This window comes from Accipiter gentilis, chromosome Z (genome assembly GCF_929443795.1).
Source record: "Accipiter gentilis chromosome Z, bAccGen1.1, whole genome shotgun sequence".
NCBI lineage: Eukaryota > Metazoa > Chordata > Aves > Accipitriformes > Accipitridae > Astur > Astur gentilis.
In genome coordinates this window covers 66643924-66671487 of record NC_064919.1, presented here as the reverse complement: position 1 = coordinate 66671487, position 27564 = coordinate 66643924, and the positions used below count along the sequence as shown (strand labels likewise).

Below are 27564 nucleotides of genomic sequence, written 5' to 3'. Positions count from 1 at the left end.
CAGCTAGTCCCTGAGTGACGATTCCCCGCCCCCCCTTCCCAGTTCCTATACTAGATGGGACGTCCCATGGTATGGAATACCCTGTTGGCCAGTTTGGGTCAGGTGCCCTGGCTGTGTCCTGTGCCAACTTCTTGTGCCTCTCCAGCTTTCTTGCTGGCTGGGCATGAAAAGCTGACAAATCCTTGACTTTAGACTAAACACTACTTAGCAACAACTGAAAACATCAGTGGTATCAACATTCTTCTCATACTGAGCTCAAAACATAGCACCATACCAGCTACTAGGAAGACAATTAACTCTATCCCAGCTGAAACCAGGACAAGGAGTTAAACAGCACTGTCCAAATTTAGCAAGAAATAACTCCTACTTACATACAAGCTTACAGGTGTATACTTCAGATGCTCCTCTTAGGGTACAAATGTTGGTCTAAGTAGACTGAAAAAGCAGCTGAAACATCTTCCACCTTTATTGAGCCTTCCTCCTGATGTACTTTAAAAGGTCAGCTAGTACTCCATTTAGTAAGCCTCTTCAGAAAATAGTCACTAGGTTAAGAAGAAGAATGTTTGGCTTATGGTCCTCACAGTTCAAGGGAAATAAACCCAAGAGGGCCCATGTTATTCAGTCTTGGCAACATCAAGACACTGCAGGGCTTTAGCACAGAAGTAAAGGTTAAATTCCTGAGAAAGTATCAAAACTTAAGTTTCTATTGACTATAGTTTAGGGATACAGAACCTGTGTTTTTTCTAAGACACTTCATCAAGCCCACAGTCCTCTCTGAACTAGCTTTCTCCTCTCTAAACGAGCTTTCAAGCTTTCACTTTCTAACATCCATCCTGAAAGGAAGAGGTAAACTTACTTTTGTGTTTATACCATATTTGTCTTGCATATTTGCAGTTGGTTCAGCTATGACAAGGAAGAGCTGTAAGCAGTGGCCATATTCACATATCTTTTATTATTGAGATAAGCTATCCTAAGTGTCTCCCAAGATAGGGTAAGTTAAAAGTCAGTCTGTGAGATTATGATCTCAAATGAAGTTCCCTCCCTACAGTCCCTTTTAGAGGACATTTTGTGGTCATATTTTTCACAGGCTTGTAAATTGTGAGCAAATGGACTTGCTTGGTTTGTCTTTACCACAGTCAAGGAAATAATTCTTTGAAAGAAAAGTACAATTGATCCATAGAAATATATGACAAATCTTCAACTTCTCCTCATTGAAACTAATAAGTAAACTCTAATTACTACTTAAAATAGGCTCAGAAAGGCTACAAATTTTTACAAAATAACAATGGGGAAAAAAACCTCAACATGACAGTAGAAGGCTTATTAGCAGACAGTAAGATTATTTCTAAAGGCAAATAGATTCGCTTCTACTCTGCTATTTAGGAATTAATGTCAGATATCAGTTAAGGTGGTTTTCCACCTTTATGCAAGACTTGTTTTCCAACTAGCCTTACTCATTACTATACTTCATGGATTAGTGCTGTAACCAAATTATTATATATGAGTAGTCTAGTCATAGTCAAAGTTTGACTGCATGTAAGCATACATAGAATACTATGACACATCTAAAAGGTTATCTCACCCTTGAAAAGCTAGTACAAAAGAAGTGGCCTTAGACTACTTCTAATATTAATTTTAATATTTCCTTATTATTTGAAAAGTGTACCCTTTTGTACCAATTTTGCTTTAAAAAAAAAATTACTGATATGAAGTCCAAGTATAACCGATGTGTGAAAACAGATCATGGAAACGTGCTGTTCAAAAGCACACTGCCCAGGAAATAATCCAATCTGTTAAACCCATAACCTTGTAATGTATGACTTAAAGCTTATTGACTGGTTAGGAGGTTAGCAAAGTGAAAATACTGTCAATGTTGCATTAGAGGATAGTCACCATGTTGCTTACTAAAATGTCAGGTAGAGATTTTTTGAGATGTCAGCTGTCTTCTCTCCTGCATAGACTGCTCTGACATTCAATAAGGTACGAAATGCTGCTCTTTAAATCTCTAATGGATAACATGAAATCACCACTCTAAGTAAACGGGGGAAAATGGTAATTCTTTAATAGCTCAAAAGTGCTGTCAAAATCAAGTATGTTATATGCACAGTCAAGTTACAGGTACAGTATTTCATAATGCAAAACAAATGAAATCATTAAAGGTATGTGTGGCTTCAATGTCACTTCAATATTTGAATTCCATTTCCAGAGGCTTCAGATTTTTCTGATAAAATATGTTCTATTGTCAAGCATAGAGTTTTGTATGGCAATATTTAGTAAAAGCATATGGGAAAAGACTTAAAAGACCGCCTTGCTTAAAAGAATGAGTCAGCACTGCAGAGGTCAACGGAATTTCAACAGTAGTTGATTCAAATTGTAATGCATCATATGAATTGGAAATTAAGAATGAGTTTTTACAGTTTTCCAAAATAAAGCTTACGTATCAAGAACACTAAGTTGTACAACAGCAAAAACAAAATCCAGTGTTTCATACTTATTCAAGCACGTACAGCAAATTAATTCCTCAAGCTCTATGTGAACAAACACAGCCTAGTTTATGAGAGAGACTTATTTTCAGGGAGAAAAAAAAGCTGTAGACTAGTTATCAACAATACATTACACATAAATATATTTAGACCTTGAAATGATGGTCAAATCAAACTACAGCAAGTGTAGTTTATCACCCATGTAGATTAATCAGCTTGAGTTTGTTTTGGGGGGGGGGTTGGTGTGTTTTTTTGTTGTTGTTGGGTTTGTTGGTTTTTTTAAGTAACAGACATTTTAAAAATAACGATTTACAAAAATACTGATAATGGCTTACATTTCTACCACCTCAATACTTTCTTCTTCTTCTGACCTTTTCTACCATCTCAGCAGTATCTCCAGTAGTTTTTTGGGTAGATACATTCTGCTCAGGTTCTTTTTGCATAAGATCCATTGATAACATTCTCTGACTCAGTTGGTTGATACATTTCAAACTATTTTACATCCGAAAGCTTCTGGTTCTGTGAAATGGTTGAAAAGGCTTTTTTAAGGCCCACATCAGTATTGGTGGTTTCTGTTTATTTTTTTCTGGAAATAGCACCGCTTCAGTTTCAGGGGTAGGAAATCGTACTCTATACACTTCAGGGTAAGATTTCTGAAACTAGAAAAATACATCAATTTAAATGAAGAATTCACTCAAACTTGTAATATTAAAAAAAAATATTAAAGTGCAACCTCCACTTCTGGAACAGGAAAGTGATTATTTCTCAAATGGACTTTCTATACCACTATATAGAAAATTAGGCAATATTTTCTAATATTGCTTGATTCATCACAGTACCCCTATTCCAAATGATTAAAAAGTTTGAAATCCCCAAGACTACCTACTGTTTTAAATCTCAGTATTTCTCTAGAGGACTATAGGTCTAAGACTTGATAAAACTTTTTAAGTTAAAATTAAAGACTGTGGAAGAATTTTTATTTACTTGCTTGAGCTGCTTCTTCTTATCTTTCATAGGTATTTCTTTATTCATTGCAATTTCTTCCAATAAAGCTGCCAGTGGTTCTTGAGAGCCAGTTGCCCTTTGGTACTCAAATTCATCTGTACTGATTTGGTGACAAAATGATGGAGGAGGAAAAGTTGCATCAGTATCAGCTCCAGCATATTTTATCTGAAAAAAGAGTAAAAAAAATCAGTTATTTTTTCTGAAATAAATTTGCAAAAACTGACTTAATCATATTGGCCATCTGAAGTCATTAAGTAGAGAAGATATGGATTAAAGATCCTAAATTGTACATCCTATCTCCTGCACTAATTGATTGAGTTCTAGTAAGTCAAAAAACATGACACAAAGAAAGCCTGTTTAACTCTTGGAATAAATTTAAAAGTTACTTTTTTCAGTAGAAATTAAAGAAGGAAGAACTAAAAAGCAGCTTTGAACAAAACAAAATATGGTATCAGAAAAGAGAAAAAGAGTTATGAAAAAGTTGAGCAAGTAAGGATGTCTCTGAAAGAGAAGCAGAGCATTAAAGGAAACACTTTTTAACCATTCACAGTTTTCCTCACTATCACAAACATAGTTTGCCCATTCCATGGGGAAGATAGTGCTGACTAACAGGAAAACATATTTTAGAGCTCTTGTCTCTAAACCATTCAAGATCTGCTTAGTTTAATTTAAATACACAGTTATGATTGAGTATCAGCAGTCACAATTAATTAGCTCTTCATAAGCTAGCAGAGACAGAACAAAGTCTTTAAGAACCATCAAAATTCAGAGAAGAAAGGATAAATTTGATCTAGAAGCACAGAGACATAAGAGGCTTTTTTCACTAGATACCTACTTGGACTCTCTGGAGACGTACAATGTGTTCCTCTATAGAAGATTTTAAGGCAGAAGGAACACTTAAGATCTCTTGATAATTGTCCATGAGAAAAGATACTAGTTTAGCAGCAAGCAGTTCATCCAAGTCCATTTCATCCTTTGAGCAGAGAATACAACGGGAAAATGCCTGAACCATCTGAGAAAAAATAAATCATTATTATATATTTTTCTGTTTGGGGAGTGGGGAATCAGACTGTGTTTAAAAAGTGATCTTCTAGAAAAAAGATTTTAACAGCACAATACTTACCATACTTCTAACACATCAATTAAAAAAAAAAAAAAAAAAGGTAAAAAGGGTACTGTGTACAGTGACATTATCTGAGTGGACTGAAGATGGCTCTTGCCTCATATACATAATCTAACCCTGACTTTAGACTTAGAATAGCTGAATTACATTTTATTCTCAAGACTTTGTCAAATAGAAACTTCACATAGCTTTTCCAGTTACAGGGCACAAATATTTCAGAAATTTTAAAAATAACACAGGAATTTATTAGAAGTTAAGCATCAGAAGGAAAACTTAATACCATTATTTCGAAACCATCAAACCAAACTGTGGTCCAGCTCACTTTATGTAGTCTCATGATCAAGCATTCAGTTACAAGAGTTTCCTGTCTGTGCACCAGTCACTTGTAACATTAAAAGCACAGAAGGCAATCAAGCTTTTCTGTCAGGTACCATAGACTACACTGCTGAATTAAAACTTAACACAAAATACTTGGACTGTAAATTATTCACTTCCAAAAATAACACTTACATCATAACATAATTATTTTAATCAAAGACCATTTACAGTTAATTAAATTATAAACTTAGCAGTCAAAAATTTAATTACTTTAATAAAATACTATTCGTAGTTAATTAAAAACTTAATTGCTGTGGAACAAATTTAAGTGTATGCATGATACTATAAGATATTTATGGATTGGCTCTACAGCTGAGTTTTCTGTTGCCCTTCTTGCAAAAGACTTTAAAATTAACAAAAAGAAATACATGTTTATAGCCAGTCAGAATTGCTAAGTTATGCCTAATAACTTTGTAATAACATGCTATTGCAAACATCAATGATAACTCTACAAGTAGTCCTACAGATAGAGCATTAGCAAAAACTAGGGCTTTGTCAAAATCTGGTTAAAATTACTTTCAGAGATTTCTGTAGTTGAGTGATGAAAAAAAATTAGTACTGAAATAAACTGGTAAGAATTTTTTTTAAAATGGCTGAAAACAGGTAAATCAAAACATTCAGCTACATATTTCTAAGTATGACTGAAACAGGCAGTCTGCTTCTTTCACACTGTCTGCAGTGATAAAGAACACAAGTCCTCACCTACTGTATTTTTTTTTTCCTACTCAATAGTGAAATCTGTGGTGATTTAACTTTGAAAGACAAGGAAACCTCCAAATTCTAAGCAAATTCTTCATTTGCTCACAACTTATCAAGAAATCCTAATTTATTCAAATTCAGAGTATCTTTCCACACAGCTATAATAGACAAACTGTTCTTCAAATAAGCAAACTGTATTTTGCATACCCTCTCCAATAAGAAACTTGTATCTGTGCTACTCCAAAACCCTTGTCCAGAACTTTTGCCTTACATGATACGTACCAAGTTTCTGGTCCTCACTGATTCAGAAAGAGGCGGCAAATCATTGTTATAACTAATTCTCACCATCATCCTCACCAACAGCTGCAGTCTTTTCCGATTTTCTGGCGGCAGCAGGAGACAAGATATCTGAAGAGCTTCTACAGCCTTGCTGTGTTTTTGCAGCAGACCTGGTTTATACAAGATCAGGAGACTGGGAAACATTTCTCAATTATATATTTCCATAGCATTTAACATAACATTTATCTGTCTCCCCAAATTCCTTTCCTACTCATTCAAGACTGCCTTAGAACTCCACTCCCCAAAGAGTCTAGAAAGATATCCCTAGAACTGGCACCACGTTTAAGTATTTAAAAGACTTCCTTATGATGCATTGGGAGATAATAATAACCATAACAACAACTCTAGGTATTAGTAGACACTAAAAACTACAATGTTTTGGTTCATCCTTTGCTCTTTTATAACCCTCAGCTCTAAACACAACTAAGATGTATGCACAGATGTAGCAACCACATAAAAAAGTTAAGTCTGGGGCAACAATCAGAGAATCTAAACAAAACTTATGTTTATGCATCTATGACAATATTGGCATATCCCTCACACCTCTAGAAGTTACATCTATGACTAATTGTACTTACAAACTCTTGAGAAAACACAGAATGTGAGTATGGCAGAGATATTTGAAGACTGGACAGGTACAGTAGAATCTGGTAGCAGTTTAAGTACCTATAAAGAGGTCTCACCACCAAAACGTCATCCTCTTTTGGGTTTCCAAGGTTCAATGAAGGAAGCACCTACTACACATCTGCCTAAATAGCACTAGTATCAGAACAAAACAGAAGTCAGGAGCAAAATATCTGCATGGCTGAAGTCTAACAGTAATTTATCTTAAAAAGGAGCAAGGAAGACAACAAAGAAATACACTCCTTTTTTTTTTTCCATAGGATTATAGAGGTTGGAAGGGATCTCTAGAGATTGTCTAGACCTCTTGCCCCGCTCAAAACAGGGCGATCTACAGCAAGATGCTCAGGACTATGTCCAGTCAGATTTTTAATATCTTCAAAGATGGATATTCCACAGCTTCTCTGGACAACTTCTTCCAGTGTTTGATCACCTTCCAACTAAAAAAAGCTATTTTCCTATGTATAAACGAAGTTTCCTGTATTTCTGTTCATGCCCATTGCCTCTTGTCCTGTTATTGGATATCACTGACAGAAGTCTGGCGCTCTCTTCTTTAGTCCTTACATATCAGTCTTTTATACACATAAGATCCTCTCTGAGCCTTCTCTCCAGGCTAAACAGTCCCTGCTTTCAACCTCCCCACATATGACAGATGCTCCAAGCCCTTAATAATTTTTGTGGTCCTCCACTGGACTCACTGACTAGTGCTGAGGAAAGATGTCCCTCAACCTGCTGACGATGGTCTTAATGCACCTAAGGATGCTGCTGGTCTTCTTTGCCACAAGGACACACTGCTGGTTCATGGTCACATTAGTGCCCACCAGGACTGCCAAGTCCTTCTCAGTAAAGCTGCTTTGAAGTCAGTCATCCGCAGCATACACTGGTGCATGGTGTTATTCCTCCCCAAGAGAGGACTTGGCATTTGCCTTTGTTGAACATTATGAGATTCTTGTTTGCCCATTTCTCCAGCCTGTCACGGTTCCTCTGCATGGCCCTACAACCCTCTGCTGCATTAACCTCTCTTTCCCATTTTGTATTATCTGCATGCTTGTTTAGGGCACTCTGTCCTTGTTTAGGACAGTGTCCCACCATCCACGTCATTAATGAAGTGTTAACCACTACTGGCCCCATTAGCAGCCCCGGGGTACTCCCTACAGATTGAGCCTAAACTGGACTTTGTGCCACTGATCACTTATCTGAGTCGAGCAATTCAGCCGATTTCTGGTCTACCTCACTGCCCACTTATCTAGCCTGTACTTCCCTCAGTTCACCTGTAAGGATGTGATGGGAGACAGTGTTGAAAGCTTTACCACAGTCAACACAAACAGCATGCACTGCTGTCCCCTCATCCACCATGCCAGGCAATTCCACACTGTGTAAAAAGTGGAAGCTCTTTGTTATTAAAAAAAGAACAGAGGTGTGCCGTAGTTAGTAGGGCAGCCAAAACAGACAGTATTCCAAGAAAACAGTAGTAAAGCACTGTAGTTAATTTCATTTTCAAAGTAAAGCTTTTTCTAATTTCAAAGGAAGATTTGGCAAGCACACCAGTGCATATGTTCAGAGGAGGCCCTGAGGAATACTAATTAACCTTCATAGATTTGTACATAAAGAATCATTATAACCTGTGCAAAGAGCAAGTTTAATCTTACCAAGTTAGTAAATTATCTGATTTTCACTGACACCTTAGTCCTATTTTCTCAGTTATTCTGAAAACTAATTTCAGCCAAACTCTTGGAAGAGAAGTGCTGTAGACTTTATTCAAAACCAGAAGCAAGTGGGGCATCTTGACACGGTTACACAAGTCACCTATGATTTTTGCAAATATTTCTCAGGTTTTAAGATGGAGCTTTTAGACACCTACAAATCTCATCATGGCTGCTTCAAATAACTAAAAATATAATCTGATAACACTTTCTTTGCTGCTTCCTGAAGTCTGCCACTAAACAGAAAGCTTATCCAATGAAAGAAGAAAGACATCCTATAATCAGCTGTGGAAAGCTTGTAATTGCCTGAGGTTAGCAATATAAAAAGTCAAAGATTCAATGACTGAAACCTTGGTTTATAAATGTCTTAAGACTGAGAATTATTGCCAATTTAGCAAGACATATTCCACTGGGGAAAAAAACCCAAAACCACAGAAATGCAACTGCAGACATGGATCTGCTTTTCTGTATTTTGTAAATGCACAACTTGCTAAGCAATTACTGCTTCACAGGCAGCATTCAGTACTAGTATTGCCACTTACTATGAAATAGTATTCTGTGGTGTGCATTATCGTCTGCATTTACCTACAGCTTCATAATGGTCTGTACATTAGCCTCATTGTTAAGACTTAATTACATATTGAGCAGAGCCCAAAACTTTCCCATTTCTCTATCAGTTGAGCCCCCCCCAAATGCCTTCCTCCTCCCTCTCTCCTCCCAACCCCAAGTATCACAGATCAAATCTCAGAAGAGAGCCTGAGTGGTTAGAGAAAACCTTGCTACTGAAAACACAGATTAGGCATCTCTGCCTTATATTTACTTGTTTATTTTCTTACTACTGGTTCCAAGTAGTTTGGAGTACAAAAACGAGCGTTAGGCTTCGCCACAGGTATGCTGAATTGTCGTCTTGAACTCCCTTCACTGGCTAAATAGGGAGCATAGTCTTGAATTATAAAAAAAAATGGAAAAGACACCAAGGCATCATCTGGCCCAACCCCATCCCCAGCCAGTGAGAATGACTAACTCTGGTATCCCAAATCATCTCACTAAGGCCAAATGCAGCTTTTTAGCTATTCAAATACCTGTGTTAGGTATGCAGAGGAGGCTGTTTAAGCAAGACTTCTAGAGAAATGTGACATTTTCAAACATATACAGCCAATACTTTAAAGTAAATTGTATAAGTATGAAGATGGAAAACAAAGTAGTTCTTGAAAGCCTGTATTCCCATGATTTGTTTGTAGAAATCTATTTTTGTTAGTAAGAAAGGATTCCATATTAACACCTCAATTTTTTGTGAGACCACAAAATGATTTTTTGACTTTTTTAAAAACTGCACAATTTCCTTTCATTTCCACATAAACATTGGCATGAATTCTTTCTTTTCATTTTTATATCTGTGAAATACTGTGAAATAAAAGTCTTAAAATCCAAAAGATGTGAAATGCAATGGAAAAACAAACAGAAAGAGTATGAAAGGAGAGGAAGAATTTTTAAGAAGAAGAAGTTATTTATCAAGAATAACTGTGGTCTAAGAAAAAGAAGTCAGAAAAGGAACTGTATTCAGTTTGAAGAAGGACTGTCAACTAACAAAGCATAAAAACACTAAATTCCAGAAATAAAAGTGTTATTCTGAATTCCTTTTTCATCTTGATAGTTTATTAAAAGCAATGCTGCTCCCACTTAAAGACACTCAGAAAAGTGACATACTACAAAGCATGCTTACTTTTCAACTCCATTGTTTTTTTCTGAAATGTAACTATAAAATGTAACCAAATATTTTCACATTTACTGTCTTTCAATGGGCCATTTATAGCTACAGAATAGGTGAATTTAATATAGTGTGAACCCTTACAAAGTTATAGTTAATAACTGAAATTATTGTTTCTTTAAATCACTAGAGTAGTTAATGTATATTCTAAGTTTAAGCAATGAAGGATTTCAATTTCCTTCAGATGCCATATTGCCAGGGTTAAAAACAGTCCTTACGGCCCTAACCCTTTTTAATCTAGACTTCAGTCAAGCAATTTCTAAACGCTTATGTGAGTTTTTAACACTCTTATTAGGCATTTGTAAAAAAAGAAAAATCTGTCAAAATCCATCTGTTAGGTGTAGCAGTGCTGAGCAATGAACAGAGGCCTTTAAGGCAAGCAGTGGAAGACTTTTGAACTAAGACACAAGAATAAAACAACCTTGTGGTATGAAATAAATTTAAATATTAAACTGTTCTTTATGTAGACTGGACAGGACAGGTCCTAAAGAAATGAGCTGTGATACTATTTCAGTATGGCAAACTAACTCTGGGAAGTTAATTCAAAAGAATATTTTGTTTCATTACATTCCAAACTACTTACCTAAAACACTAACAAAAACATCAAAAAAATGAAATGTGAGAAGAGGTTCTTTCATCTGGCCAAAGTAGTCCACTATGGTTTTGAAGACATCTCTTTCAAATCCCGAGTATGTAGGCTGCTTCAAATCTGAACAGCTGGGCCCTACAAAGAAGATTAGGATAAAAAAAATAAAAGAGAGAGAAAATTAATTTGCAGACACCAACCAGATCACTATTTTCTATTCCAGCCAATAAGAATGCAACATCAAGTAGAAAAAGACCCCACACCTAAAACTTGGACTCATTCTTCAAAATATAAGTGAAACTGTATTGATCTATTGAATTGATCTATTTCCAATAGGTTTAGTGAAAACACATAGTAGAGGAAAAATATGAATAGAAGAGTTAAACATTTATATATTTCATTGAAATAAGCTGCACTGGCAGGAGAATATATACGGGTTGATCTTTTCCAACTTTGTTTAAGGCAATGATCAGAAAAAATACTGACTGTGACTATAAAAAGGATTTGATAAAGCAGTAAAGACACAGTCAGTTCAATTGATTTTTACAGGGGTGAGGTGGTTTGGGTTTTCATTTTTCCCTCCTGAATTTACTTACAATTTGCTAGACATTTCATTGCTGATAATATCCAGTGAGGTAGTTCCTCTGCATAGGGGAGAAACAGAAATTAAAAGGAGAAAAAACCTGAGAAAAATGTTAAACTCTAAGATAAAAGCAAAGCTGAAAATTCTTTAAGAAGTTCCTCCTATATAGTAGATCGACTGATTGCAAAGGCAGGCTATACCTTAATGTAGGATCTAGCTTGAATTACAACTATACTTCAGTACCTCCAGTACTCAATATCAACCAGTTATGCCCACTGCTCCTCCAACTCAATCCGCAAAATAGATCATATCGCAAATCCCTAACCTGCCCTGCAAAAATCAGCCAAACTAGTTCAAGCTACACCTTCACTAGTGCATTACAGTGAAGTGTTTACTTTGCACTGAAGATGATGAAAAGCACCCAGACATTCAGTTCTGTCATCACTGCAAGGAGGAAGTTAATATCTTGAGGTGCTCCAATTGCCCTTAAAATGAACATGTGTATGCTCTGGAGGAGGTTTTATTCACAAACCAAACCAGGGTCCAATCTCATATTTCACTTCTCTACAAAACTTGTGGAAAATATGGTGGCAATAATATTTTGAGTGATATATCACAGCAGTAAAGATGCCTCACTTTCTCCCTGATGTGCAAAGCAGTTTAAACTTGGTACTAGTTTCAAAACACATTGACTGAAAACTCAAAACTGAGAAATTTTAAGCATCTCTTAGTGTACATTTTGATTCTTTCCCAAGTTTTAATATACATTTCCTTCGTGTAAACATTCCAGCTCAGGCAGTTAAGGACTGGGCTGACAAAGCCAGCTTGAAGTGAATGATATTGCTGTCTTTATAAATGAAAAGTTGCTGATTTTTCACCTTCACCTTTCAACCCTGCTAAAGCAAGAATATGTTTAAGAGAGTAAATATGGAATAAATACTGCTTCTTACTATTGAGATGTCAGAGGACAACAATGGCATACTTTGTAAAAACTCTAGTATAGATGTGGTCATACAAGTATAAAGATGCTACATGTTAGTATAGGTTAGAACTAATACTTTTTTTTTTATACTAGTAAGCTACAATATAAAAAATTTAAATGAAAACTTCTAAAATACTCACTTGATTTGTCTTCCAAAGTAACAATGCCTTGCTTATTGACATTGTATGCATTTTGGACTATGTGCTTTGAATTCACAAGTTTTGGGTCTAACACTTCGTCCAGAGAATCCAAACCCAAAACCTTTTGTAATCTGTAAAAATACACAAACACATAGTTCATAGATCATCTAATCCAAAAAAGGCAAACATGTAGTAATAGAAGAGATACGATTCTGAAAAACAGACCTCTCCATTTCATAGAAACATAGAATATCTCACATTGGAAGGGACACAAGGATCATCAAGTCCAACTCCCTGCTCCTCGCAGGACTACCTAAAACTAAACCATAGGACTAAGCGTATCATCCAGACGCTCCTTGAACTCTGACGGGCTTGGTGCTGTGACCATTTCCCTGGGGAGCCTGTTCCAATGACTGACCACCCTCACGGTGAAGAGCCTTTTCCTAATGTCCAGTCTGAACTTCCCCTGACACAGCTTCATTTCATTTCCTCATGTCCTATCGTTCATCACCAGAGAGAAGAGATAAGCACCTCCCCTGCCGCTGCCTCCTCTGAGGAATAAGTTGTAGGCTGCGATGAGGTCATCCCTCAGCTTTCTTTCTACAAGCTGAACAAACTAAGTGACCTCAGCCACTCCTCCTAAGTCTTGCCGTTGAGAAGTTTCACCATCTTGGTCGCCCTCCTGTGCACACACTCTAAATAGTTTGATGTCCTTATACTGAGGTGCCCAAAACTGCACACAGTACTTGAGGGGGGCCACACCAGTACAGATTACAGTGGGACAATCACCTCCCTTGATCAGCTAGCTATGCTGCACCCCAGGACAGGGTTGGCACTTTTGGCTGCCAGGGCACACTGTTGACTCATACTCAACTTGCCATCAACCTGAACCCCCAGACCTCTTTCTGTGGGGCTGCTCTCTAGCTTCTCATCCCCCAATTTGTACATGTAACCAGGGTTACACCACCCCAGGTGCAGAATTCAGCACTTGCTCTTGTTAAATTTCACATGGTTGGTGATTGCCCAGCTCTCTAGTCTATCCAGATCTCTCTGTAAGGCCTTTCTACCCTCAAGGGAGTCCACAGCTTCTCCTAATTTACTATTGTGGGCAAACTTAATGTGCATTTGATTCCTGCATACAGATCATTTTTAAAACATTGAAGAGCGCTGGCCCCAAAATTGAGCCCTGGGGAATGCCACTGGTGACCGTCCAACTGCCTGATGTAACCCCATTTACTATAACCCTCTGAGTCTGACCCATCAGCCAGCTGCCCACCCAATATGTTATGGACTTGTCTAGCTGTGTGCTGGACAGTTCATCTAGGAGGATACTGGGAGAGACATTGTAAAATCTTTGCTAAAATCCCAAACCACCCCATCTACTGGCTTCTCAACTAGATGGGTGACCTTGTCATGAAAGGAAATTAAGTTGGTTAAGCAGGGCTTTCCCCTCTGAACCCTTGCTGGCTGTGACCAATGACTGCATTGCCTCTCAAGTGTTTTTCAATAACTCCCAGAATAACCTTCTCCATAATTTTACCAGGCAGTGAAGTGAGGCTGACAGACCTGTAGTTACCAGGGTCTTCCTTCTTACCCTTTCTGAAAATTGGGACATTTGCCAGCTTCCAGTCAACTGGGACCTCTCCAGACTCCCAAGACCATTGAAAAAATAATGGAGAGGTCCCGCAATGACATCAGTCAGCTTTTCCAGTACCCTGGGATGAATCCCATTGGGCCCCACAGATTTATGTACATCCAGTTGGAGCAGCAAGTCTTGAAGAAGTTTGGGTCAGCTGGGAGTTCATCATCCCCCCAGTCTTCCAACACAGGGATCCAGAGCCCATCATCAGTGTTGAAGACAGAAGTGAAGAAGGCATTAAACATCTCCGCTTTGTCTACGTCCCTATTTGTGAGGTGACTGATTTTGTCAAGCAATGGACCAATGTTATCACTGATTCTCCTTTTGCTATTAACATATTTTAAAAAAGCCCTTTCTGTTGTCCTTCACCATGCTGGCCAGCTTGAACTCTAATTGAGCTCTGGTCACATGAATTTTCTCCCTACAGTGGCAAGCAGCATCTCTGTAGTCCTCCCATGTCATCTGTCCTTGCTTCCAAGGTCTGTACACTTCCCTTTTCTGCCTAAGGTCTAGAAGTTCTCCACCTAGCCACGCCAGCCTTCTACCCCACTTGCTTGACTTCCAACACTTTGGAATTGCCTGCTCCTATGCTTTTAAGAGATGGCTCTTAAAAAGTGACCAGCATTCATGGACCCCAATATCTTCAAAAGCAGATTCCCAGGAGACTTCACTAACTAGCTCCTTCAGTAGCCCAAAGTCTGCACTCCCCATATCCAAGGTTGAAGTTTTGCTGGCAGTTTTTCTCTTATCACCAATGAATTGAAACTCAACTACATCGTGGTCACTGTGACCAAGACAGCCACCCATCACTACTTCAGCCACGAGTCCCTTTGTTTACAAACAAAAAAATCGGGGGGGCGGGGCACTTTCCTAGTCAGCTCCCCTAGTACCTGCACCATGAAATAATCTTCAATATGCTTCAGAAGTTTCCTGGACCTCTTTGTGTCCACTGTATGATATTCCCAGCTGATGTCTGGGAAGTAAAAATCACCCATAAGGACAAGGGCATTTGGTCTAGAGACATCCCTTAATTCCTTGTAGAATAAGTAATTGGTTTCATCGTTCTGGGTGGGTGGTCAATAGTAGACTCCCACAACAACATCCACTTTATTTGCTTTCCCCTTCATCCTTACCCAGAGGCTCTCAACCATGTCATCACCAACTGTAGATGCCATACAGTCCAACCGCTCCCTTACATATAGTGGCACCCTGCCACCTTGCCTGCCCTGCCTATCCCTCCTGAAGAGCCTATAACTGTCTACCACGGCACCCCAGCCACAGGACTCATCCCACCAGGTTTTGTTTGTGCCAGTGATGTCGTAGCTCTGGGACTGGGCCAAAGCTTCTAGCTCCTCGTGTTTATTCCTCATGCTGCAAACGTTAGTTTAAAGATATTTCAAATGTGCTCCAGTGTACTCAGCATATTGTGGAGCAGACTGAAGGACCTTGCTAGCACACCATCCCTCAAACATTGGTCTGTCTTCCCCAGGCTTATGTCTAGCAAGCCTGGTTTTATCCCTTTCCCCCTTCAAATCTAGTTTAAAGTTCTTTCAATGAGCCTTGCTAACTCCTGTGCAAAGATCCTTTTCCCCCTTTGAGACAGGTATGCCCCATCTGTCACCAGCAGGCCTGGTGTCTGGTAGACCAACCCATGATTTAAAAAAAAAACAAAACAAAATTCTGCCAGTGACACCAGTTTCAGAGCCAGGTACTGTTTTGCTGGCTGTTCTTGTTTCTTTCCACATGATTCCCTGCAACCGGAAAGATACAGGATAACATTACTTGTGCTCCTGATCCCTTAACCAGTCATCCCAAGGCACTGAAGTCTCTCTTGATTGCTCTTGAATTTCCTATTGCGACTTCATTGCTGCCTACCTGAAAAAATCAATAATAGATAATAATCCAAGGGCCATACGAGGGTAGGAAGTTCTCTCTTCACATCTTCACACCCATCAATCCACACACAGACTTCCCTAAGAATTGGGTCTGGTCTGCATATTGGGCCTTCTGTTCCCTTTACAAGAGAGTCTCCTATGACAATGATGCATCTTTTTTTTCTTTATGGAAGCGGTTTTGATGCAGAGTGTAAGCCGACTTAACCTTGGTGACACTTCAGACCTAGATGAACCCTCCTCATCATCATTGTTTGCTTCAACTTGTAGAGCCTTGTACCTGTTATGCAAGGGGACCTGGGAAGGTGGGGTAGTCACGGAGGAGACATGCTTCCTGTGCCAGACAGGAACTTGTCACCGTTGCCTCCTACGCCTTAACTCACTGTGTTCAGCCAGGTGGAGAGAGGATAGGGAACCCTCCGTGTCATATGAACTGTCTAGCTGACAGGACTGTCCCAGCGAAGGTAGAGTGCGGATCCAATAGTCTGTCTCTGTCTCACACTCCCTGATACTCCTCAACCCACTCACAGCCTCACGGAGCTCTGTCACTAAGCAGAGGAGTTCCTCTACCTGGGCGCACCTCCCACAGGTGTGCTCACTGCTGCCATCCGGTACTGACAGAGTAGGGCACACCCTGCAGCCTGGCACCTGGGTGGCATCATGTTCCCACTGGAGCTCTGGGAAGCTGCGTCAGTCGTAGCAGGTGCAGAGCTTAGAGAGGCCACGGCTTTCTACTGGGTGGATACCATTGCTCCCTAGTCAAGCTAGCAGAGCTACACTTCACTCCCTGTACACCCATCCATTCAAACTGCCGTGCAAACTGCCCCACTGTGCCCTGTTTGCCCACCCTGTTCACAGTGCTCCTGGTCGCCAGTACTCCCCAGGGGCTTCTGTCATAGCTGGGGTGGCTTTGGCCATCCTTGCTTCTGGCCCTGGCCAGGTCCCATCAGCTGCTGTGGCACAAGCTGCAGGCTCCCCACGGGTCTCTCGGCTCCCCTGAGGTTTCCCGGGTTGAGGAAACCCCCTGCACACTGTGTTAGATTGATGTGCTGCAAATCGTGCCAGCACCAGAGCTGCTCACCTCAGCATCAATTTTATTACATGGAGATCATGTGCTAGGTTTAGATTAAAGTAATCATTAGTAAGGCCTCAACTCTGCTGTAAAAATAGCTAAATTATATTGTTTTTTTCTCCTGCATAAATAGTCTAAACCAATGCCTTTATCTTTGCATAGAATATTCCTCCTGGAAATAGTAAAGAACATCTGATTCTCAAAGCCTTCAGCACTCAATTAGCTACTCCACTTTTTATCTCAAAGTACTGTACTTGCCATTGAAAGGTTTCATGGTATCGTGCTTCTAGAGAAGTGCTTCTATTTCATAGCAACAAGAAAAAAAGAGAAAAACTGAGAAAAAAAGTGATTAAACAAGATAAAGCCCACACAACAAAAGGACTTGTATAACACAACAGGAAAAAGTCAAAAGGTATTAAGCAAAATAAAGTTTCTTTGAAAACTTTATTTGCTGAATTCATTAGGCAAATAACAAGCAGTATAGTTAGTCTAGCCACTATGGCTTTGATGGCAGTGATGAAAAGTGAGTGGGTGAAATTACAGGCATTACCAGAGAAGACAGAGAAGACTATTACCTACTACACAGTTTTACTTTAACAGCAAATGACTCACAAGTATACTTACTGTGACAAAGTCATGGATTTCCATATCTCTTCTATATTTGTTTGCGTTAGCTCTCTGCGGAACACAAGTTTGCATGCTGGTACTTCCCCTATAGCTATGCTGTGTCGCTTGTACCACATCTCAGAGTTCTGAAATCAGAAAAAAAGACTCCTCATTAACTGGTGACTTTTCAAGTATTAAACATTATAATACATTTATAGTACAGCATGCTCCATATTACAATTATTTTAAATATTCCTAATGCCCAGTAAAGTCTCCAGGATGGAAGTGAGTGTTTAGGTTTCACAGAGACGCGCAGCACCTTTTCTCAGTTACGTAACTTGTCCAAAGCTGAAAAATTATGTGTGTCAAAATAGCCATTAAAGTCGGGAGTCAACAGCGTCTAGTCCTGTGTTCAGATCCTCTCCAAGATTAAAATCAGTTCAGCTCACTTGTTTTCAACTGCTACTCCAAGATTAAACATCTGCTTATGGAAAAATTATTGGAGAATTATTAGATCAGATATCAAAGACTGATATTTGTCCTTGTTCAGCCTTTACTGATCACAGCTAAACATTAAGTTCATTAGCAGGTTCTATAGATTAAGAAAGTAAAAGCAAATAGCTACAACTGAAGACACCCATCAGATCTAGTCCACCATTATAACAGAATAAAGCAGAGAATGCAAGAGACTACTATCCTTTACTCAACCTTCACATCCAAGCTCGATGCTTGAAGATTGTCATCAATATGTTGATGGGTGGACATACAATACAGTTCATGTCAGCAGTGTACTTTTCTAGGCAAACCTCCCAATCATTCCCAGTTCTTTGAATTATATCACAGAGCCACCCTAAAGCACATTAACAGTAATCCTTGTGATCAGAACCAAATGATGGAATGCACTCCAGGAATGCACTTTAATTACTCCAAGCACTAATCGTCTGTCATTCCATGACACTAGACTAGTTTGAAACAAGTAGCACCCTCTGAAATGAGTGTCTGGTCTTCCACATCAGTGTTTCACAACACAGACCCATGCCCATCAATCCACACACAGACAGTAAGTGCTCTGATTGATGCTGGAGCAATTTAAGGTGCCACCACTTTCAGCTACCTGTCTACTTCACCATTGCAGTGGAAGCTACACCTTTCCAAAAGAGAGCCAGCAGAAAGCAGCTTATTCCTTTGCCTCAGTTACTTCAACTTACGGTACACCGTACTAACCAAAACTACCAATGAAAGAGATTTTGAGCTATGCCAGACTGTTTGCTGTCGTATCAGATTCAGATGTATATAGGCGGTGTTTTGCTAACTCTTTTCAGGCCAGGATGCTTGGATGGAAATTTAGAGCAGACAGTTGCAGGCTGTAGCAAGTCAAAATTGCAGCAGATACTTGCTCAGTAACTAAAATATTCTGTTCTCTTTACTTGTCTTCGGCATTATCCTTTATTTTTTGCCTCTTAATGTTCTATCTACTATTGAATTTCTAAGGACTATGTTTTTCCTCTTCAGAAGCCTGCTGTACATGAAAGGTGCACTTGATCTGCACATAAGTAATTGGATTACAAATATGGAATAACCATTCATTCAGGACCTCTAGATGTCCAGCAAAACAGTAGGAGCTACTTTTCCAGACTGTTGGTCACCAAGAAATCCTGCACTGATGAGCGCTAATGAAAAGGCCAAATTTATCAAAGAAGTCCCAAGAGTTCACAAAATACGAGAAAACTCACAGAGAAGATACACTGGAGGAAGGGTTTAGAATATACACAACTCCAGAAGCCTAGGCTTTTAAGATGTCCAGGTGGCAAGAGTTGATACAATTTTGCTTTACTAATAAAAGCAACAGTTTTTTCAACAACTTTACAAAGGCTGGATAAATCCAGGTAAGTATGTGGCAAGATTCTCCAAGCTCACAAAGGATAACAATGAAACCAAGACTGCTTCTCCTTAGCCACAATATATTCCTTATGAAAAAGGAAATTGAATCACTGACATCCTCATAGCAGCTAGGAAGGCAGTAATACTGTATCTATTCTTCTACATGAAATGTCTGAATAAGAGTTACAGTGTAAGTGACAGTAAAGTAACTATTTTTTGTTTTGTAGTATAGTAAATGCCCTATTGGAATTTGAGCAAACTGGAACACAAGCATACTAGCAAATACACCCATGCTGAACTTAGGATGCTCAGGACTGAGCATCTGTAGCAGAAAGAACACACAAAGCCAACATCCAGCCAACAAATCATTAAGAACAACTTTACTTCACATAAGTTTAAAATAGAAGTATTTTGCATTTAATTTTGTAACCAAGTATTTTGTGCCACAACAAAGAGATCATTAGTTCAATTTTGCTTTCCAAATATGCTTATGGCTGGGGAAATGAAAAATGGATTATCTTACCATTGTGACTGATTTCACTGGGATGTGTTCTTGGGAAGTGCCAGCCTTCGGTTCATTCCAGTCTGGAAATTTAATTACTTCCTTTCCACATGAAGGTTTCTTTGGATATGGCTTCAGCGGTGAAGAAGGAGGAAATCTACAATTAGAGAATATTTTTAATGCCTCCGAACTCCACCCTATTCCATAATCACCAGTGCAAAACTGTAGTAGGCCTTCACCTGCAAAAATACAAAAAATGCCTTGGATGTTCACAGTGTGACTTAGTTGCCTGAAGCCTGGTGTTGAGTGACACATAAAACATCCTAAAGTATCTTGTTCGGCCTCCATCTGCTGCTCCAGAACAGTTCAGGTCCTTTGTACCTCCCGTGACATAGCTGAGCTGTGGGTGACTGTCTGAAATCCCAGAGCATCTCAAGTAGCACCAGCTGCCTATATACAGACAACTGACTCAGGTCTTCACCAGAAGATGTTGATTCTGCTGAAAAAGCTGTGGGTAGAGTTTCCCCATGCCAAGTGCACTGCTAACATGCATCTCCTAAAGCAAAGCTACATAACTAATTCACATGACTAATGCTTGGATTTAGTGTGCATGCAAGTGTCCACAAGAAGTTTTGTCAACATTACCATGTACTTCTGTGTTTACATGTTTTCTGTGCAAAGATCATATCCTGCAGTTCTTTTCTGGAGTCTTTTTCCAGCTGGTTGCACAGGAAACTCATTCACTTTTTAAGGCATTTCAAGAAGTGGTTTGAAGAAAATAGCAGAATTAAAGCCTAAGCTAGACCTTGCAGAAAACAGGGAAAACAAAACTATCCCAGATCACAGTCAGCTCAGTCACATCTCCAGCTTGACCAGTATTAAACTACTGCCAAACCCAGGTCAGAGCATGTACAAAGGAGTTAATGGCAGCACATCAGAAAGACAAATAAGTTTGATGGCAACTTGTCATCAGACTGGCCCACATCAGATCTTGTTTACCTGCACTCCTAGGTTTTAGATGCCGAGATTCCTCATGCTTCAAGAAATTGCTTCAGTCTCACTTACTCTTTTAATCAGAATGTAAAAGACAGTTATGTCTGTGACCATGCAACAAGAGTCTGTACACTGCTGGGTAGCATGCGTTTATATCCTACCAAAATGATTCTCATGCTCAAGAAATCCTCAAGATTTCTCTAAAATTTCACCCCATACTCTCAAGGCGATTCCAGCATTTAATTAGTTTTCAAATTTGTTTTGTATTGCAGTCTTGTTAGTCCAGTAGTGTTACACTGCATGGCTTAAACGCATTGCAGTTTTGACCATACACACTGAGCCCATTTGGCATATTCCACAACACTCTTCAACAGAATATCTGCAACACAGAGAGATATCACTTCCTTCGGACAAACCGTGATGAGAAGTAATAAGCACCTCACACTAATCCTGCAAGACTTTTTAAAGTAACCCAGATTACATTGCAGATGTTCAGCTGTTGAATGTTCTCAACTATTTTTCAGCTAATCATTATTTCTTAGAGTTTATTGTTAAAACACCTGCAGCCTTTTTTTCCTTTGCCTTACAGTATTCTCAACAGTTCTCTGTTTCCCCTCCAGTTCATCACAATTTTTAGCTTTATGTCATTTGCTGCCCTGATCCTCAATGAACCAGTAAATGGCTGAGTTCTTACCAGCAGAAAAAGGAGGGGCATTCCCCTTTTTAAGGTAGCATTACAGCAAGATTGAGATAGAGCCAAGTTTTTGGATTAACAACAAAAAGCCTCTGATTTTATGATGAACAGAATAATGTTACCTAAAGCTAGCAACTGAGGAGGATTTCAAGGCTGACATGTCAAGATGAGCATGGTTCACAGCCAGCAGCACAAGTTTTAGTTCATACAAGGAAGAAATAGAGATACCTGTTTGTGTCCAGGACAATGGATAGACAACAGGGTCAATAAAATTGGTATCAATGGCATAACAAGTACCACAGCTGAATTCCCAGAAATTTACTAGCAATGCAAGGGTACTAACACTTTTGCTTTTAATACAATTGCTTCAATTCCAAAAAATGTAAAGCCTGACAGTTTCCAAAACTGTAACTTCTCATTCATTATCGTAGACTATACTAAGCCAGTAAGTCCGGACACACAGGCAGTCTTTGCTATTTTTAGAAGCCATGCTACTTCTCACTTTCACATTTAATACTTGCCTAATACTCTCAGGCAAATCAACATTTAGCAATGTCTCTTTTGCATGCTCTGTGGAGTGAAAAAGAGCAGAAAACTACACTTACATGTGAAGTTAATGAATGGCACAGCTGTGCATTACAGTTACAGTAAATTAAGACAGGAATTCATAGGAAAAGGTATGAAGCATATCAAGGTTTCCAGAGTAAGCACTGTCAGTGGAATTAAAAGTGACTTGTACTGCTACCTGTATCAACACGGTGAGAAGCGTATTTACAACATAATATTAGGAAAGACCACCAGATGGAGCTGACAGGACACGAAATACGTGAATAGAGGCAGGCTGGAAAACCGATGTTTGGCTCCATATACAGGATAAAAGCATGATTTAAAATTTAAAGCCCAAACACTAAAACCATGAGTAGCATACAGTTTATTTATGCACCAAGCCCGGTGGGAAAAAGCTGGCTCCAATTCAAGATGCATGAAAATTATGCAGTTTTAGTAAAAAAACTGTTCAATTAGGAACTTAGTTATTTGAATGGGAGGTGAGGACAGAAGATCATTAAGATAGCTATAACAGAAGAGCTCTCTTATCTGATAGCAGATCACTAGGCAGAACACATAGAAAGTGAAAAGCACAGAAATATTTCACCCAAACAATTTCCACAGCCTGCAGCTCAGGAAAGTCATGGCTGAAAATACAAAGGGGGAAAGAACAAAATAATTTGAATGTGTCACTATGACAATGCAAAATAAAAACAAACAAACAAACAAACAAAAAAAAAACCAAAAACCAAAAAAAACCCACCACCACACAAACACAACAAACCCAAACCAAAGAGATATAGCATACCAGTGGTTACCAAAACCGGTGTTTAATCTTTTGACAGAGTGGCAATGCCCAGAAAGAAAGGAGACAAAGTACTTAACACCTATGACACCAGTGGAAAAAACCTGCAGGTAGTGCTGTTCTAAAAAGAATAGACAGAGCAGGACTGGGCTAGGAACACACCAGACCAATAACACACCATATGCTGTACCAACACCTAACTGTTTTTCTGTTTAAACAAGTAAAAAGCCCACTCCATACCACTCTTTTATATTTAACCTTCTCCAGGCCTAAGTCAAGACCTAAGATCCTCTGAAGCTATTCCTGTCTTCCATGACTGTTTTCCAATCTGAACTAGTCGATGACTAGGTAAACTATCACAGTATCTTGCCCTTCTACAGCAGCCATAAGCAGACAGCCAGAGAAGAATTCAAGAACAGGACAAGCATACATGATACTTCCTCAGCATCTTTTCCCAGCCTTCAGTCATGTTCAGCTCACAGACTACAGAGACACATATTGTTTTGAGATAATTAGCAACAGACTTTCTTGGGTGAGCTTCTCAAAGTATTTTCAGATACAAGTCCTTTGATACACTAAGTCCTCCGAATTTGGGTCCCAAATTCTAAAATTTAACATTTTCCTTGGTTAATTGTTATATGGAATTTCCCTTTACAGAGCTAACTTTGGAGAGAACATTCATTTTTTACTTGCCCTAAATTACTTAAAATTTGTTCCATTAAAGCTGATTGAAATTGGTTTGAATGTTTAACTTTTTTGGCAGGGAAGCTGTAGCATTCAGTATCGTTTCCTTCAGAAGACATGCTAAAAAACAACTACTACTTTTACTGAAAGATATCATGCAGTATCATAAAGAATGAGTTGAATTGGTGCTAATTTGTTGCTGGAATTAAGCACAAATCTGATCCAAAGTGACTGCAAATCAACTGAACTGCAGTGAAACAAGTTTAACATAAGCCACGGTTCTTTTATAAGAAAGTATCTTGACACAAGTTTGTTTATGACAAAGTAAAAGAATTACATCACAAGTACCTCCTACTTTTAAAGTACTCCATATTAAAAAATAAACTTAGGAGAGTAACGAACAACTTCACTTACAGCATAGGTGTTTAGCCTAGGCAGCAAAATAGCTTAGGCACGCTCTAAAAACAAACCAGTTAAGATCACAGACCAAAATGAAAAACTGACTTCATCCACATCAAGTAGAAATTCAGTATTACATACATTTCCCAAAAATAATATTAAGAAATCATTACCAAAGAAATTAATACATAATCTTTATTTAAGTATAATAATAGGTAGAGTAAGTAGAAACATATCATTATTGCTGACCTATTTTCTCTATTGCTCTACATGAAGAGAGTTCCCATTTCCTCAGAATAAGACTGACCATGATATAAGTTACATATCCATACTTAAGGCAACGGTCATTTTTACATTACTTTTTCATTGAACAGGACACTACAAGATGGTACAAATTCAGAACCTGCAACTTCTGGACACCCAAACCTTAACTGAGGCCACAAGAGCTCAAAGAACCATTAATGCTAAGCTTTCATTACAAGGAAAATTCTTTTCCTCTGTGAACAAGCTACCAGCTGAGAGGGTAAACCAGCATAAATAAACAAACATCCTTGAAGATGAGAGAATAAAACTTCATCTCTCTTAAGACAATTTCAATCTACAACCAAAGAGTACAGAAAAAGTTTACATCGTGAATGACTTAAATTCAGAAGGCCTTTCTCTTGTCTTAAGGAGTAGAAACAGCATCTGAAATAGTGAGGGGGTTGGGGGAGAGAGAGAACAACTGCAGTTGGATGCTCAATGGTATCCTCACTTCCATCCGTGTCTTCCTGATATGCACTCTTCCAACACCGACAGACCTTCCAACACTCTACCAACAGCAAACAGAACTCGCGACCTTGTAAAAGCTGCAAAAGCTTTTGTTAGTGTTCATACAATGTAATTTAGTAAAAGTGCCCTTCAAAAATATTTAAAAAAAACCAAACAAACAAAGAAAAAAAAACAACCTCAAAGCAAGCCAAATATTAAATCATGACAGTTGCCTACCACTAAAGAAAATAAAGTCTTTAAAAGGAAGGGGGGGGGAAGACACATAAACACTTTTTCAAAAGCATTCTACAAAAACATTTGTAAGACCAATGCGCAAGAGTCATTACTCCCAGTTTCCAACACCCCAAATTTTTCAGTCACCGTATATATATAGGTTTACCTATATAAATGGCCATCATCTTTAAAGTCCTCTTTGCCCCATCTTCCTTTAATATCTTCAATAACGTGATTTTTCAGGAATTTTTTAAGCAGCTTAACTGTTTGGTTGCGAGTCACTTCTGGGCCGAAGTTTTGATTAGAGCCAAGCAGTTCATGTAAACAGTCCACTGCCTCCGAGGCTTTGAAGCAACGCTCGTAGCTTTTGAAGTGACACCGATGCTTCCGTAAAGGCATCCCAGCACGAAAAAGTTCTATTATCTCGTTCCACTAGGGAAGAAGAACAAAGCAAACCGTTACGGGAGCTCTTCCCCTTGAAGCGTTTTAGTCGTACAAAGCGAGATCAGAATGCAGCCAGATCTTAATGCAGAACTACGTACTTTTTGGATCACTTGGCGTTTACGAACACACCAAAACTTAAAACAATGATTTAAACAGTTGAGGTCAGAGAACGAACTCCAGGTTTCGGAAGCTGAAAGATCTAGAGCCCCATAATACCTACAGCTCTACAGATACAGCTTTCACACACACCGCTCCCTCCTCCCCCCGCCCCGGTCTTTTAACCTGACAAAAGGCCGGACTAACGCTCCGCTCCAGCCGCCCCGCACACGCTCAGCGTGGGGAGCACCAACATCCGCACGGCGTTGGGGGCCGCCCCGCCGGGGACGGGCCCAGGGACCGCCCGGGATGGCGGCACTCGGCCGTCAGGCCGCAGAGGCCCGGACAGCGGGGCAGGCCTGGGCGGCCAGGCCGCCTCGAGGCAGCCGGCCGGTACCCAGGAGAGCCGCCGTCGAGCACGGAGGCCCCACCCGGAGTAGGTAAGGCTACGGAAGGGGCAAAGGCGGAGTCGGGGCACCCCAGCCCGGGGGCGAGGGGGGGGGGGGGGGGGCACTCACCAGCCGGGTGGCGCGGTAGGGCCCGGGCCCGACGAGCCTCGGCTCCATGGACGCGGCCGGCCCTCGCCGTCTCCACGGAAACCGGCAGCCGCACGCGCCGCGCCCGCCGACCGTTTGAATCCGAGCCCGAGAGGCGCCGCCTTCACCTATTGGGCGGCAGCGGCCGCACGTGACGGGCCCGCGCCGCCCTTGATTGGCGGGGTGGGGGGGGGCTGCCGCCACCCCCCACCCGCCGGCAGCCCTCCCCCTGGCCGGCCACGGCGGGGGGCGGGGAGGAGGCCCCCCCTGCTCCCCCGGGCTCTCCCCCCTCCGCGGGCTCGGTGTCCGCGCCGCTGACAGACCTCCACGCGAGCCCACGCTCCTCGGCCGGAGGGCGGGCCGTGGGACGGCGGGCCGTGGGACGGCGGGCGGCAGGTAGGAAGGGCGCGGGACGCGACTAGGCCCCGGAGGAGTACCGGCGGGGAGAGGGGACCCCGCCCGGGCAGGCAGAGCGAGAAGGTCCCGTCTCCGCCGGGGCGTTTTGGCTTCCCGGAAGACACCTGACGTAATTTTTAAAAGCGAACTTGGACGACGTGCTGCCCTTCGTCCTCCCTCGGTCAGTAAGCGGCTCAAGCTTAGGTTTGGAGAACCGCCAAACCACAGCCGTGAAGCATTGATGAAGAGAACACAACCTTTTCATTAATTTACCAGCCCACCCCGCCCCACCCCCCAAAAAAAAACCAAAACAAAAAAAACCCACCACAACAAACCCAACCAAAACAACAACAAAAAACCCAAACCCACTCCAGTTTTCAGGACTCGGTTTCTTAGGAGAGCAGTAGCTAGTAATACTAGTGCCTCTCCTCCACCAAATCCAAGTTACACAAAATTTTAACGCCATTCCCCTCATAACAGTAAGCAGTCACTGTAACCTTAATGATTTTGCTGACTTGCGCTCCCCTCTTTCTAGCATAACTCAAACGTATAATGCACTTCAGCATGTAAAAAATGCACAATTTTTAGGCAGGAAAAAAATGCAGCTGTCCAGATCAAGAGGGTGTGATTCTCACAGCCTGCAACATTGTGTGTACGAGGATGGGGTTTAATAACATTTTGTACTAATGTTATCAGCATAGTTACACTATATGCAACCTCTTAGGATACATTCACACAACTCACTGAAAAAAATGCATTCTTTCCCCAAATGCTTCATAACTTGCAGAAAACTAAACCCACGTGCAAGAAATTACGTAGTAGGAATCCGAAATGGCGCTCGCTGACAGATCTCTGAATGATCAGCATCTCCAGTTTCTGCTCCTGCTTATTAATTCTTAATCTCAAACAATTGACTCCAGGGGCAGTTGGCTTCTGTACAACTGCTGGACTTGGAAGTTTTTTCTGGCTCCTTTCTGTTCAGCAC

At 40.2% G+C, this 27564-nt stretch overlaps 1 protein-coding gene across 1 annotated transcript; it reads right to left on the bottom strand.

Annotated features, from left to right (window-relative positions):
• Positions 1 to 2106: 2106 nt before the first annotated feature.
• DEPDC1B (DEP domain containing 1B) lies at positions 2107 to 26215 on the bottom strand. Its single transcript, XM_049795372.1, has 11 exons — positions 26166 to 26215; positions 25274 to 25539; positions 20024 to 20159; positions 17638 to 17765; positions 12411 to 12541; positions 11302 to 11349; positions 10703 to 10843; positions 5971 to 6137; positions 4324 to 4500; positions 3468 to 3653; positions 2107 to 3142 (listed from the first exon to the last, which is right to left on the bottom strand). Exons 1-11 carry the CDS (start codon positions 26211 to 26213, stop codon positions 2981 to 2983), a joined length of 1590 nt encoding a protein of 529 aa, XP_049651329.1. The 5' UTR covers positions 26214 to 26215; the 3' UTR covers positions 2107 to 2980.
• Between the last annotated feature and the right edge of the window lie 1349 nt (positions 26216 to 27564).